Source organism: Anastrepha obliqua, chromosome 2 (genome assembly GCF_027943255.1).
Source record: "Anastrepha obliqua isolate idAnaObli1 chromosome 2, idAnaObli1_1.0, whole genome shotgun sequence".
Taxonomy (NCBI): domain Eukaryota; kingdom Metazoa; phylum Arthropoda; class Insecta; order Diptera; family Tephritidae; genus Anastrepha; species Anastrepha obliqua.
This window is the reverse complement of record NC_072893.1, coordinates 125,879,718-125,895,742: the sequence shown is the minus strand read 5'-3', so window position 1 is coordinate 125,895,742 and position 16,025 is coordinate 125,879,718. Positions and strand designations below refer to the sequence as shown.

Here is a 16,025-nt window from a genome sequence, read left to right as displayed (position 1 = left end):
AAATGTTTAAAATTATTTTTCTAGCCGTTTTTTTCTTGGTTAGATAAGTTATTACAAGAGAGCGAGTGACTCAACAAACCCTTTTATTCCAAGCTGTTTCTTTTACTACAATTTTATGGAAGAAAATATCCCAGAAATCACAAAAAAATTATGGAACAGAACGAATTTAACGAAGGAAACGATGTTTCTCTTTCTACGTTTCAGCAAAGTGAGTAAATACTCGTGACCCAGAGACTCTTTACGTTTACTAGAGCGCTTATTTTCAAAAGCAGATATCATCGATATCAATGATGTGACCGAGTGGCGACAACCGGCTATCCAAAGATAAATCCTGTGGATGCAATAAACTGTCGTGCAAAAAACTCTATGAATATCCCTACTGGCCCATTCTAGTTAGCCGCTTCAAGGAGTCGCGCGTGCATGCTTCCACGCTTGGCTTATCGACTCTCCTTAGCACTTGCGAGTATTTCGACGAACGGTTGGTTACTCAGTTTCGCAGCATGATAGGGTGCATACAACAACAAGTATAATGCTTTTTAACTAATGCAATTGGAGTGAGACAGCCACCCAAAATAGGGGGTGATTTTTCAAAGCACACACATGTAAACCTATGTAAATGTGTATGTACATCAGCCTCACAAGGAAAACTCAACTACAACTAAATCTACTATCGTTACCACTCGAAGCATGGTAACTAACCCCAAAAAAGCAAAAAAGCGGTACTAAAAGTCACCGTTAATTGTAGCTTAAGTGAACTTCGCGCTCAATTTTTTACTATATTCGGCGAGCTTGGGGAAATGTATTTATTAGAAAGTGATGGCGGCGCTGGAGTGAATTTGCTGCGGGCCGTCTACTTAACGACTAATTCGAAGGTCTAATTTTTGTGTATCTGCGTGAAAGGTTGGATAAAAGAGCGCAGAAAGCACAGAATAATTTGAAAGCATAAATTATGTTGTTTGGATTTTGAATTTCCAAACAAACACTAAATTTTCCAGTTGAAAGGCCGTTAAAATGGCTTTCTACTAAATTTTTCCACAATGCATTGCGAAGAAAGAAAGTTTAAGCATTTACAGCGTTAAGAAAATTTTCAGCAAAAATTTTCAAGAAAAATTCAATTTTTCTAAACAAATTTTTTGGCTTCAGGCTTAAAACTTTCCCATCGCACAAATATATATTTTCTTTCATAACACATACTTCCCCACATACACACATGCATGCATATGTTTTGATTTATTAGTCATCACATTTCACTGGTATTTACTGTCGGCTATCTTAACAATAACTTTACCACACACCAGCAGCGCCATTATTGCTTTCACTTCATTTTTATGTATCTGTTTTTTTTTTTTTCTTTTTTTGTTTGCTAGGATTTTTGCATTATTCATATTTAGCCACATATGAGTGTCCATTACAGCCGTTAGACCGCCAATTTATGAGGAAGCGCAGCACCACGACAAACATTCTGCTATCAGACCGCACAGACACATGAAAGTCACATTGTAAAGCTTGTACAAGGTCCTTCGAGTTCGAGTTTATTTTTATTTTAAATTTTAAATTTAGTAATTTTGAATGGAAATTCATTATCCCCTTTAGGTTTTAACATTTATGAGTGATAGTGATATTTTTCAAATATATTTCGCAAGCACCTTTACAGTTGACAATTATTTTGCGAAATTTCGGATAGCATTTAGACATGATTCGCGCTCTATCTCGGATGTTCTCTTTCAATTGCTTCTGGTTTACTCACATGAACTCTTTCTTTAAGATAACCCTACAGATAATAGTCCAACAAAATCGGAGCATCATGACCAACAAAATTGCCACCAACAAATTTGTGAGCAATACGTGAGAGCTCGCATTGTCTTGGTAAAGCATGACTGGCCTTCGGCGATTGGTTCTCCCCGATTCTCCGAAAACTTCTGGCAAACAAATGGGTGTGTACCACGTATAATTGACTGTAAATATTAATTGGTATATTTGCGACATGACTAGATTTTACGAAAAAAACAGCCGATAATTTGCCTTGAGGTGCTTTTGTTGGATTAAGCTCGTCATGGAACACCCATACTGTCTAGCGCTGTTTTATTTCCGGTTCATATTTCTAGATCCAAGATTTGTCAGCTGTTAAGTGTGGTGCTTTAATACCAAGAGTCGAAGTAAGTGGATCAATGCACTTCTGTCTCGGAAATCGTAATAAATCATCGTCCGAAAATGTTCTCAAATTCTTTCCATTTTTTGGGTGAAATGCATTTTTGAGCTCACGAAAAAAAGAACAAATAAAGCTCGCAACGTTGTAAAGGCTGATCAGTTTAGAGGTATCGGATTTTAAATTAAAATAAAAGAACGAAAATTCAAATTGATTGGGCAATCTATATATATTATTTTTGAATAGAAGCATTCATAACATTTATTTTTTCAAAGATAATCTCTTTCAAATATTGGCTTCAACTGCGCCGTAATTCGGTCATCCGTAAACACCAATTTTGAATGGCTCACCGTAAACACTAAATTTATGGCAAGTAACGCCGTCTTCTTGGAACCAAATACTGTGGAAAACGCGGGCTTCAATTTCCGGCATCAAAAAGTTGTTTATCAAGGCGCGATAGCGTTCGCCATTCACTGTTACATTGGCGCCAGTCTCGTCTTTGAACAAATATTGGCCGATGATTCCTCCAGCCCATAGGCCGCACCAAACGGTTGCTTTCAATGGATGCAATGGCTATTCTTGAATGGCTTGCTCTTCAGCCCCAAATACGGCAATTTTGCCTATTTACGTAACCATTAAGTCAAAAATGGGCCTCAACGCTGAATATCGTTATGTTTCGCCGATTTTCGTAATACAATGGTACGATTTGTAAACGTTGTTGAGGCGTAAGTCTTTCCATGATGAAATGTCAATGAATACCGGAAAAAATATGCACGCGTGAATTGTAAAAAACCCTGTTGGAAAAAGTACCTCCAATCTAATCACCCTTTATTTAGCCTTAAATCGAAAATTCTATAATTAACGTTGGCCTGGTTTATAAAACTATATTTTCACTAAGAAATCAAGGAAAAACGAGAAAGTGGATTAAAAAAATAAAATTAAAATTAAAAAAATATAAAAAAAAAAATTAAAAAAAACCATTTTTTTAATTTAAACAAATTTTTTTTTTAATTAAAAAAGAAATATTAAAAAAAAAATAAAAAAAGTAAAAAAATTTAAATTAAAAAAACAAACTCAAAAAAAAATTAGAAAAAATAATTAAATAACAAACAAATTTAGAAAACAAATTTTAAATAAAAATTAAAAACAAATTTAAAAAATAATACACGAATATATTATACATGATAGAATATATCCGATATACATATGTATGTCGAGTAGAATTCAATTTTTTTTTTAAATAATACCACAAAAGTTTATTTATTTATTTATACTTATTTATTTAATTTTTGTAGTATGCAAATGGTTTTGGTTTTATTAAAGGTTTCACACTGTGTATTTATTCGTTTAATTAATATTCTTACAACTTTTTGGTAAAGCCATTTTTGGCGCACGACAGGCTCTTTGAAAAACCTTTTTCTATATAATTTTGCAAATGTATTTTTATTTTCACTCTAGGGAGTTTTTTTTATTTCTACTTTCCCTCTGCAATTTGGCCGAATTCTTTACTTAACTCTTACTTTTTTCTTTAAATTTATTTTATTTAATTAAAATTTATCACGCAACTATTGCTAGAATACAAGTGCAACGCGTCTAAACCTAGTATTTTTTGTTAATTTTTTTTCATGTACATACATATATTACGCCTTTGTTTCTCTATTGTAGGTACATACCTTCTATTTTACCCTTTTCCTATTTTTTTAATAATCGAAAAAAACATTTCATGCCAACATGAAAATAAATGCACACAAAACACACCCATATATCTCACATGTGAAATAGGCTTTAATTTTAAATAAAATGAGCTTCAATCGATGTGCTCTTACTAGTTTGTTTTTGTATATACATACATACAAATTAGGACTAGTTGCTTATGATTCAATCAGCATAAGGCTGTTCGAATCCTGCTGTACCTTCAATATATTTAACATTATTTGTATAATTTAAAGTAAATCAGCATTCACAAATTAAATTAAAAATTTAACTAAATCACCATCAATCACATTTAATTTGCCTTGATGATGGTCCATTCTTTAATAATATTTCATTGCGATGATTGTTCACCTTTACTCGAGTAGGAATTTAGCTAAACACAACATTAGTAGACGTAAAGGCATTTGAACTCGGAATATATTTATGTAGATTGAAAACTCCCCCACTGTTTCATTTACTTTCCACATCACTCATGATTTTATCACTTTCAAATAAATAATTCAGTCACATGCGCTACGCTCTATTTTATGTACTTTTTCTGCTTCCTCATCGAACGCTACATCAACTAATTTAACTCCTTTCCGCATCCTTCGTCTTCTCCTAATCTTTTCCTATCGACTTCTTCACCTTTTTCACGTGCTTCTTATGCAGCCGTTTATGGTAATTTTGCGCCAAAGAATTCACAATCGAAATTATGAAGTAGCAGACCATACAAATTACGAATGTTTCAAACACTTTGGACAGCAAATTGCCCGACTCGGCCGCTGGCTGGCGTTGGCGATGCAAGTGTTTCTTCTGATTATTGAGGAAGCCTTTGAAAGGCTCCTGCAGCTTTTTGCCAAATATGGGCAACTTTCCAAGTAAATCGACAGCACGTTCGATCAACGCCTCATTAAAAGCAATTATAACGAATACTTTCTGTATGTGCATCTTGATGATGGCCTTGCCGATGAGCGTAGCACCGAAGAAAGTCCAGAATGGCACCAAAAAGTGACCGCATGTGATGCCGGCCAAATCAAAGAGAGGATTGGGAATCTACGAATGAGTTCGGTTAGGTTAAACAAAGTCATAATCAGTGAATTTTATGTTATTTTGCATTTCACTTACACTCGCACATGCCAGTATTCCGAGAAAACCAACACGCTCCACCACGCGTTCCATAAACAATTTGCCCTTATCCATCAAACTCAAATTCGTCTGATTACGTTTAGCTTTCAACGCTTCGAATTCAGCTAGTTCTTCAGCATCATCGGGGTCATAACCAGAGAGACGAGCTGCCTTTGCCATAAAATATGGTGGCAACTCACCCAAAGCAGTACCAGCACCCCAAAGGAATGCTTCCATGCGCACTTTACTCATAATCATCCACAGATTTGGCATTTTCTTTACATATGGCTCTTCCGGGCAAATTATACTAAACAGTAAGTAACACAAATTAGTAGAATATTGCTATTTAATTCGTTTTCATACTCACTCATCGGGATATGGTGGTCGCGGAAAGTTCAACGAATTGCATTCATACGCAGCAAGTGTTACACTAGCTATGTGTGGTCCCAAGTACAGCAAAAATGTGTGTAATCCTGTACCCAAACCTACCGAGGAAAGTACACCTAACCCTGTCCAGTAAATAAAGAACCAAGTATTGCGGCGCACAACGTCCAACACAAGTTGATGCGGTCCTGGCAGGTAGCAAGTAAAGCTGAGTAAAGTACCTAAAACTAAGACAGCCGCGAGTAAGCCACGTTGCTGTAGTAACCTAGAAAGAAAATAAATAATTAAAAACATAATCAATTTTTACTTAAGCAACAGATTTACCGCTTCCACGAGGTGTGCACTAGAGTGACCAACTCAAGACCACAATATCTGACAGTTTGCACCGGTCGACGCCATAGCACAAGCGTCTCACGCTCGGCGCGCTCCTTTTCTTTTTGCAACTTCGTCTGCGATTTCTTGCGTGTAAGTGCTGGAGCTGAAGCGGATGTTGTGATGCTACCACCAGACGGCGAGGCGGCATTGCTGGACCAAGGAATACCACCATTCGACTTTCTGTTGGCAGTTGATGAGTTGCCTAAAGCGTTTGGTTTTTGTTTTATACTTTCAGCATTTTGTTGTTGCTGTTGCTGTTGCTGCTGTTTGCGACTTCGGCTAGTTGGCGCATCCTTTTTCGAATGTTGTGACATTTAAAATCCAATATTTTTAAGTGGCAGGTGAGTTTAAAATTTTGGAAATTGGAAATTGATGTTAAGTATTTAGTTAAGCGGTAACACTGCGAAGCGTTGTGCGCACCAGTAAAGAACTGATGGAGAAAGAAGAGTGCGTCAAGAGAGAGAAAACAAATAGCACTGAAAAAAAAAACAGAAAATAGAGTTAACACAATTTTTCCCGCGTTAAAGTGCGTGCGTATGTATATATATATATATATATATATGTATGTATGTATATATATATATTATATGTATGTATGTATGTACATACATGCATAAGTATATGCATTAATAGTTATGCATAGATATGAGGCCTAACTTGAGAAATGCGACGCATTGGAGATACGGAACAAGAAGTATGTAGGCACTGATAACTAGCGTCCCTCTACGGACTTGTACTTTGCACTTTTATAGCTGATTGGCACTGTTTGGCGTCAACTTTAAAGCATCAACAATAATGAGGTAATACAACAACAAAAGACAAACGCATTTTTCATTGAGCATAAATTAAAAGTGTGCGGGTTGTTGAACTGAGTCCAATACAAATATGTAAATATATATATATACATAGATATACATATGTATATTTATTGTATTATATATACATAGTCAAGCGCGCATGTGATAACGTAGTTTGAGTGTTTCCACCTAAAGGTAGCGAGATATGAATAAGCATATATCAGCACTTAGAGATAATGACGAAATGCCACCATTGTGAGAAAAATATAAATCACAAAAACAATGAAGTATAGGGAAAACAACAACAAAATTTTAAAATCATTTAGTTCTCTTCATCATTGTTTATAATTCGCTTTTTCTCAAGATGCGGAACGTTGCGGTTTTTAGTGCATGCCTTAGAAAAGCAACAAAAGTCCAAAGTAGCAGAAATGTTAAACGCTATTTAATTCGCTACTCTACTACTCTACTCTACTCCCACTTTCCAAAATAGGTGGTTTTCTATTCCCTTTATGTAATAAAGCAAAAACGTGTCACATACATATGTATGTATGTATTGTTGGAATATTTAGCACAAAAACCACCTTGGCGCAATATTTCAAATGTTAATTGATTAAAAAAAAAATAAATTACATGCCACAAATTTACGCGCTATAAAATATTCCTGAATAAGTGTGGTAAGATGTACAAGCATATATTGTTATTTATGCCTCTTTGTCGTCTATTTATGCAAGCGAACTGCATACCAACACAGATTCATACAAATAAGTACTTAATTTTAAGTACACAAATTTCAAAGTGCACATATAATTTGCGCTTACACCCTCTGTTGGGCGTTTCAGCTGAGCTCCTTTGTGGTGTGCGTCTTGCTGCTTTTCCACAAAAAGAAGGAACCTACAGTTTTATATCAATCTTCGAACGACAGATGCTTTTTATGAGTAGCTTTTTCATGGCAGAAAGACACTCAGAGGTTTGCTATTGCCTGCCGAAGGCCAACCGCTAGTTATGTTAGGTTAGGTTTAAATTAAAATAATGTTTGCGCTGTGGGTAACAGTTCCAGCCCTACAGCATAAAAATACCCCCTACATGGTCGGAGAATGCTGCTGGAGTGACAGTCCTTGGCCGGATATAAATCCGGGTTGTTCCGGTAACGTAGAACCGACTGTCATGGAAACGCGTCATCGTCCGTCTCATCTAACGGATATAAAATATACAAAACAATGCTGTTTTGACATTTGTACGGCAAATGCTACTGAAGTGACAGTCCTTGGCCGGGTATAAATCCGATGCATTCCGGTAACGTAAAATCCACTGTCGTGGGAGCATTTCGTCATTTTGCATAGCATCCGATTCCACGCTCTGGTAAGCTAGCCCCGTCTAGTGCGCTGAACTTCACCCCTTGTTATCGTCGACACCAACGGCTGTAGGAATTCCCTTCCTACGTTCAACATGGCGAAAAAAAATCCGTACTGACGAAATAAATTTGTTTATGATGATTTGGCATCAGTGACTGAATTTAAAACCCGCCGGCAAATACTATAAGTATGTGGCCACGTGTTGCTCCCGCTCACAGGCGGCCCCCGCCTCTACGGCTACACTGCCCTCAGTGCCGGCACTTCACACTGCCGCCACTAATAACACCTCCACGGCAAGGAGCCCCAAGAGCAACACAACTCCCTCTCAAACCCACAACCCTCCTGCTCCTACCCCAGTGCGGGGACAAACCAGCAGCTCTTGGTCCCCCGCACAGTCTGCTCCGTGTGTCAGACCGTAGTTCCTCGGAACTTGACAACAGTTCAATGCAATTCTTGCAGTGGCTGGTGCCATTTTCGGAGGTGCTCCGGCCTGCACACCACCCGTGAGTGGACACGCGACTACGTTGCCCCCTGCTGCAGAGCTCTGCATCCGCAATCGCCCCCAGTGGCGCGGCCATCAGACAACATCAGGCCACAACCCATTTTGCGGAACGCACAACACGACCAACGCAGACAACATCACGCATCCCTCACCCCCCGAATTACGACGACACTCCCGCGAAGCTTCAAGCTTTTGCAACTAAACTGCAACGGACTCACGAGTAAAATTGACGAGATAGTCGACTTCATGAGTCGGTTCGGAATTAAGATAGCTGCGGTCCAGGAGACAAAACTGCACGCTAGCTCCCCCCTGATTCCCAGAGACGGCTACAATGTGCACCGAAAGGACCGCGAGCGAGACAACGGTGGTGGCCTAGCGTTCATAGTACACCATTCAGTGCAGTATCGTCTTATTGATGAAGGCATCGACGGCAGGGACAGCACCTTAGAACGTCAAGGTATAGCTGTCCGGTCAGGCGAAATATATAATATTTACATACCCCCTGTCAAGCCTGCCAAACGATCGTAGGGGACAGCTATTGGCAGAGCAGATAGACGACTCGACGTTCAGCACTGTAAACGACGACGCCCCCACCACGGTAGTGGGCAATTGCAGCAGCTCGCCTGACATAACAATTGCTAGCGCAGGTCTGGTAAATAGCATAACCTGGCGACCTATGCTATCGCTTGCATCAGACCACTTGCCCATTATCAACTCGATCGCGAGACCTGCCGACTTTGTTTCCGCGGATCACCGGTCATACGTCAACTTTAACAAAGCTGATTGGACCAGATTCGCGGAATTTACTGAGGACATCTTCGCAGCCCTACCCACTTCCACCGATGTGCGCGCAGGCGAACTCGCACTCCGCAAGGCGATCACAGCCGCCGCGGCTCGCTTCATACCCGCTGGACGGATCCGGGAATTACGTCCCAATTTCCCAGTCGAAGCAGCCGTTATGGCAAACGAGCGTGACCGTCTACGCCAGGCCGATCCCGGGGATCCTCGTATAAAGGATCTCAATTCGGAGATCCGGCAACTGGTCATCCAACATAAGTGGACTAAATGGGTAGAGCATCTGAAGTCCTGTAACTTCACCTCTGGTGTGAGCAAGCTCTGGTCCACCGTAAGGTCCCTGTCGAACCCGACGAAGCACAACGACAAGGTGGATATCACCTTCAACGGTCGTACTTCGTCGGACCCGAAGAGATGCGCGAGCTATTTTAGCCGGCAATTTATACTGCATCCTCCGGCCGAGAGATCCAAACGTTGTGCCACCAGATGGTTGCACAAACTGCCCTACAACAGTGCACCGCTTACTTTCACCAGCGACGAGGTTCAGGGGGCCATCAAACGAATGAAACCATCAAAAGCCATCGGCCCCGACAGACTAAACATGCTGATGCTGAAAAAACTGGGTCCATTGGAAGTAGAACACCTCACTAAGGTCTTCAATCTGTCCATGGCCACTCTCATTATTCCTGATAAGTGGAAATTATGGAGAGTGGTCCCACTACTGAAGCCTGGGAAATTCGCCAACCAAGGGGAGTCTTATCGTCCAATAACTCTCCTTTCCCCAGTAGTGAAGAAGATACTTGAAGCCCTTCTACTCCCACTCCTCACACAACACCTGACTCCAGCCCCACACCAGCATTGTTTCCGTAGAGTGCACAGCACCACCACGGCACTCACCGTCATAAACACCCAGGTAAACCGCGGACTAAACCAAAACCGCCCCTGCGAGAGGACTGTCCTAGTAGCGTTGGACTTACAAAAGGCTTTCGATACAGTCAGCCACGCTACTAGATGACATTTTACAGTCGACACTTCCGCCAGGGCTGAAGAGGTGAACCGCGAACTACCTGAGTGGTCGTCACTCGTCAGCTATATTTCGAGACCAAACCTCCAAACAGAGAAAAATAAAGCAAGGAGTACCGCAGGGTGGTGTCCTTTCACCCTTGCTTTTTAATTTCTATATTTCGAAACTCCCCCAGCCACCAGAGGGAGTCTCACTGGTCTCATACGCCGACGACTGCACGATAATGGCGTCGGGCAATGACATTGATGGCCTATGCTCTAAGGTAAACGACTACCTCGCCCGCCTTTCTCGCTTCTTCACTACGAGAAACTTAAAACTTTCTCCCACTAAATCCACGGCGACCCTTTTTACAACCTGGACAAAGAATTTTGGGAGTCACCTTTGACAGCTTGCTCTCCTTCTCAGCGCACACAACCGCTATTGCAACGAGAGTACAGAATCGCAACAACGACAAAGAAATGTTGCTGTCGACTTTCAAAGCAATAGGCCGACCGGTTCTCAACTATGCCGCGCCTGTCTGGTCGCCTGGAACCAGTGATACACAGTCGACGAAGCTACAGACCTGCCAGAATACTGCCATTAGGACCGCGACAGGATGTCTCCTGATGTCCCCAATTACACACCTACACGATGAGGCCAATATGCTCCCTGTTAAGGAGCACAACAAAATGCTCGGAAAGCAGTTTCTGCTAGGGTGTCACCGCAGGCCTCACCCATGCAGACACCTGCTCGAGCCCGAGCCACCCCCCAGGCACATCAGGAGACACTTCCTCAATTACGTGGAGGAGATCCTGGACAAAACAGACAGACCACTCCAGGATCAGACAGTATACAGACAGACCATTAACGACATCCATCGAGAGACCCTTACCACCTTCCTAAGCTCCCGACCCCCGAATGCCGTTATCGGAGTCCAACCACCACCCATCGCAGAAGAAGAGCTCCAGCTTCCCCGAGAGTCCCGCGTAATCTTGGCACAATTACGTTCTGGATATTGTAGCAGGTTAAACTCCTACCTATCCAGAATCGACCCCGACATACTAAACATATGTCCAGCATGTGAAGGCACCCCGCACGACACTAACCACCTTTTCACATGCCCCAACAAACCCACTCATCTAACACCTCTCTCCCTCTGGACCCAACCCATCCAAACAGCCAGTTTCCTGGGCCTACCGTTAGATGAGCTAGACGAAGACGACCGGTAATTACACTACACTGACAGGGCGAAGATACTGCTACAACAACAACAACAATAACTATAATTATGGCATTCCCATGGCAGCGGTTTTACGTTACCGGAATGACTCGGGTTTTTCCCGACTAAATAGTAGATGTAATTAAAATTTTTACAAGTTGAATAAAATTTCAGTCTCACCTAAAGTTAATGTTCCAAGTTTTCTTATAAGTTTTTAAGAATTATTTGCTTATTTTTTGAGCTTAAGATTATAAAATTTCCAAATATACACACGTTTTACGGAGTTTTACATATTTCTACAAAAGCTAATCTCTCTTAATATTGTAAAATAACATTTCCCATACAAAGCTGCTTTATGTTATTTATTCAAAAATATAAACTAAAATGAATCATTAAATTTTAAAAATCTGTACCTAAAAACAACGCGTATTTGCAGGTATTTCAGCACCTGCGGGACTTATGTTAGTCAGCAAAAATCAGCCGGTAAAAAGAGCTTTCAACAACTCAGCCACTAAAGAAATTATTTATGGGCGTACTTGCACGCGTTTAACTCAATTTGTGTATACAGATGTATTTACGTACAAATGTACTTAGGTAAAACAAGCTGCTATATTTCCTCCTCGAATACCGAAAAACTTGCGTTAAACCAAAGAGACAAATGAGATGCCCTACATATTGATTGAATTAAAAAATTGTCCAAGCAATAGGTGATATATATGTGCATATGTCCCAATCCGTGTGCATGTGTATGTGTGTACACTTTTTACAATGCAGTTTGATTAAGTTTTAAAAATAGTAAACACAAAACGCGAACACCGCTCAATTTAAAATAAATAAAAATTATGCTTAGTGGCAAAGAGCGCAGCACCAAATAAGCAATACAAATAAAAAAGAGATTATCATGTGATACCGACGCACCAATGAGGAGAAACCACATACTGCGGAGCGACGCGAAGCAGCAGTAGTTTAAAAAACACAACCAAAACGACCTCGAAATAAGGCAACAGCACGCTAGCACACTTTTAGAGGCGGCAGTACATACAAAAGATGTTACATAGACCCAAATATTGGCGGACAAAGTCAAAAAATTTGGCAAATGCCAATTTTCACTTGTACCCTTGGATTAAAACGAATGACACTTTTCAAGAATTCTTATAGCCTACATGCCACACCTTCGACGCAAAGCCGTACACATTTTCGGTCGTACCCGGGTGAATGTTTTTCCAACCAACAGATTCATATAATATGTATATATGTCAATATTATGTACTTCATATACTACACTCATTGCAGGTTTCCAAGCGGTGTCTGCGTCACTAACAGCAACGTGGTAACATTTACGTTGTTTATTAGCACACACAGCTCGACACGACAGACGCACAAAGCACTTTAGACAAAGAATGTTAGATCAACTATCAACAAAAACCGTGTAACTCATACACTGAGACTGGAAAAAGTTCCTCTTTGCATCTCGGAACATGACTTAGCGAATGATAAATATCTACTTGACTCCCTGTACTTTGTTTTGGTGTAGTTCATTGATACGAAATCAAGGAAAGACCCGTACTTTTACCTATTTGAAATAATTTTCGGTTGATTCACTAGCTCCGACATTACTAAGGTTGCAATTCTCAGGGAAAATCAATTTTTAACCCTCAGCACCCCGTTTTGTATAAACACCACGAGCCCCTTAATGTAGCACGCAATGCAAAAAAAGCAGACATGTACTATAGTCATTACAAAAAAATTCACAAGAGAAGCTTAAATACAATGTTAGTCAATTATTAACACATAGCCTTCAATAAAGTACTCATGTCAATAATTAAAAAGCTATTGAGCCATTTTATCGCAAATTATCACTAATGTAACACATGACTTTGCATTTACCTTTTATATTTCTTATACTTCCGCCTGTTCAAAATAAGTTATTTCTTTTTTCGTTTGTACAATCCCCCCCCTGTCACTTTTTGCACAGAAATTTAGTTAATATATTGCAGTGATCGTTTTTAGATTTACATGTAATTAATACGTTATTTTAGGTTTGGCCAGCTTTTTATTTTAATCTCAGCCGATATAAAGGATCAAAACGCAACCCATAACTCAATGCAAAATTCGTCAACTGAAACCGCAAATATTGAACTCCGAAAAATCCGAATGTCAGTCACAAAAAGTTATGAGCAAATCAAACAAAGAAAGAAAACTAAAGAAATGACAGCGTTGACATTTCACTGAGGAATCAAGCACTTGCAGCGCAGGTATGCCACTCGTTTGAAAATTTAAATTCTCCTTGAGTTATAAATTACTTAAATAATTTAAAATTAGACTACTTTTACTTTGATTAATAAATTATATAATTTTCAATCTTTATAGAGAGAATACAACATGCGCAATTTTTGCGGTGTACGACAAGCTTCGTTTCCGTCAAGATTTTCTGCATTAAATTGGAATTTTATTTAATGTCCCTTTATTTCATTTTAATTTCATTGTTACTTAAAGTTTTTATTTTTTTAATTTTTATTTAACATTGTAATTAAATAAAAACTAAATTCAGACTTATCTACCGAAATAAAGAATTTAATACAGTCACTGATACTTTCTTTTTCGTGATTTTGATAACCGATGGCGTCAGCGCTGCAGTTATATTCAGTGAATGGCTTGGTAATATTATGGTTTTAAAAATAAACAAACTCATAAAAATGAAGCGGAATGGAAGGGTCCGCGGCTTGACCCAAAAAGGGGGTGTGATATACTTCCTATGCACAATGTCACAGTATACCGGCCGAGGAGTGCAGAGAAATCTGCGGACTATTCAATCGAACTTCTGAAGGCTCAGAACAGCGGCTTGAAAACAGAAGCGTGGCGCATTCTGAGCAGTGGCGTTCAGGATACAGGGCTCAGCCATAACCTGAGCATAGATGAGGACTCGTACAAAACCATAAGAAGGATAGACTTCCGACAGAATTACCAGTTCAGCTCTGTCACCATGAGACCATGGAGGCAGAACGGTGCCGTAGACAAGGAAGCCCATCTGAAACAATGGTTACAGACGAGGGTAGTGACCCGTCCGCCAAAATGATCCCTGTGTCATACCTGCCATGGTGGAAAACCCTCCTGATGTGGAACCCAAGCAAGTCACTGGGCTAACAAAATCCAAGCAAGTTACCCCATCCCAGAGACGTTACGGGATGGCTTACATTCCCACCACACAGGACCTTTTGGAGGGACTGAACCCAGCGAAGCTCGATAAAAGGGGCTAGAGAGAGTTTCGACTCTCGGACGAACCAGAGGGCAGGAATGACACCACAACCCTTGACAGCAGCCTAAATGAATCTACATCGTGCGGTAGTGGCATCAGCCGTCATTGCATGATACGCCTCGGGAGATCGGAAACAGCAACAATAAGGCAATTTGGGATCTCTCAGAGAACGCGTAGTGTTAAGTAGAAAAATTAACTCTTTTTGTATTACAAAGTTCTTAAACCGGGATGTGGTTGCGATTCAGGCACAACCGCTGGTGGTCCGGTGTAACAGAAGGGAATTACCACTCCTAATGGGATGTGACGCGAATGCGCATAATGAGGCATGAGGCAGCACCAACTGTAACAAAAGTCTCTAATTCAGTTTATTATTAGTAACGATTTATATATACTGAATGTTGGGTGTACACAAACTGGCTGAACATTTGATGTCAGGTTGGAAAGATTCCTCCGAGCATTTGAACTGCAAACAGAAGCCACTCAAGAAATTCCGATGAGGAATCCCAGGTACACAGACTGGGATAAGTTTAGGAATTTGCTAGGTATAAATTTACCCACATGAGTAACCGGTCAGGTACTACAAACTATATAAAGGATGGGTAAAGATAAAACCAACATGTCATGGTGGTCGAAGGAACTCTCAGCGCTTCGGAAGGCGGTGCGAAGACAATTTATTAAAGCCAAATGTTCTGGATGCTGGAATGAATACGCTACTATTCTAACCGCATGTAGTAAGGAAATTAGAAAAGCAAAATGGGGAACTTTAGGAAGTTCTGTGAGGAAATCACCTGGACCTACGTTGCGGCTTGGCTCTACAAAGTTATGGCTAAGAAGAGAGTTGATATTAAACTAGGTTTTAAAAAGACAAACAGCACATATAAGCACGTGTAATGAGGTGGAAAGGGCATGGGTCTTGCTGGCTACACATTTTCCGGGAGCCGTAACTCAGAGGACGACCCAATCGGACTGGAAAGTAGCTAAACAATTGTTTATTCAGTAATCTATAAGACGGGCCATCAACTCCTTTATCCCATACAAGACCCGGCGGGGTTTATTACCCCTCCTGTCGAGCCTGGTAGACCTGCTTCAAACAAACAACAGAATCCGCTGTCACGGATGCCAGAAGAAAGGCACATACGCTGAATTAAACCTAGTTCTATACTGAGTTTAATAAGAGAACTGGGTCTGGATGAAGTATTGTGATGAGTAGAGGGCATAAAAGACCATGAGGTCATATTAAATCTAATCTATTCTAATAAAAATATAGTGTCACCCGTTAAATTGTGAAAACACAAATTCTAACAAAAGGCCAAATACAGTATTTTCGCGTTCTTTACGGATAACGCCGATACAAGAAAGTGTGTATGAGTGTATAT

The 16,025-nt window shown here is 40.2% G+C and overlaps 1 protein-coding gene across 1 annotated transcript; it reads right to left on the bottom strand.

Moving 5' to 3' along the window:
* Positions 1–3,401: 3,401 nt before the first annotated feature.
* On the bottom strand, positions 3,402–13,507 carry LOC129237921 (vacuole membrane protein 1). The gene is made up of 5 exons (XM_054872910.1): positions 13,281–13,507; positions 5,675–6,201; positions 5,334–5,615; positions 4,967–5,273; positions 3,402–4,894 (listed from the first exon to the last, which is right to left on the bottom strand). Exons 2-5 carry the CDS (start codon positions 6,037–6,039, stop codon positions 4,460–4,462), a joined length of 1,389 nt encoding a protein of 462 aa, XP_054728885.1. The 5' UTR covers positions 6,040–6,201; positions 13,281–13,507; the 3' UTR covers positions 3,402–4,459.
* Positions 13,508–16,025: the final 2,518 nt, after the last annotated feature.

Coding starts and splice junctions, on each gene's coding strand:
- LOC129237921 (XM_054872910.1), bottom strand. CDS start 6,039: ATGTCACAACATTCGAAAAAGGATGCGCCAACTAGCCGAAGTCGCAAA. Junction 5,274..5,333: donor CGACCACCATATCCCGATGA/GTGAGTATGAAA, acceptor CTTACTGTTTAG/TATAATTTGCCCGGAAGAGC. Junction 4,895..4,966: donor GAATACTGGCATGTGCGAGT/GTAAGTGAAATG, acceptor ACTCATTCGTAG/ATTCCCAATCCTCTCTTTGA.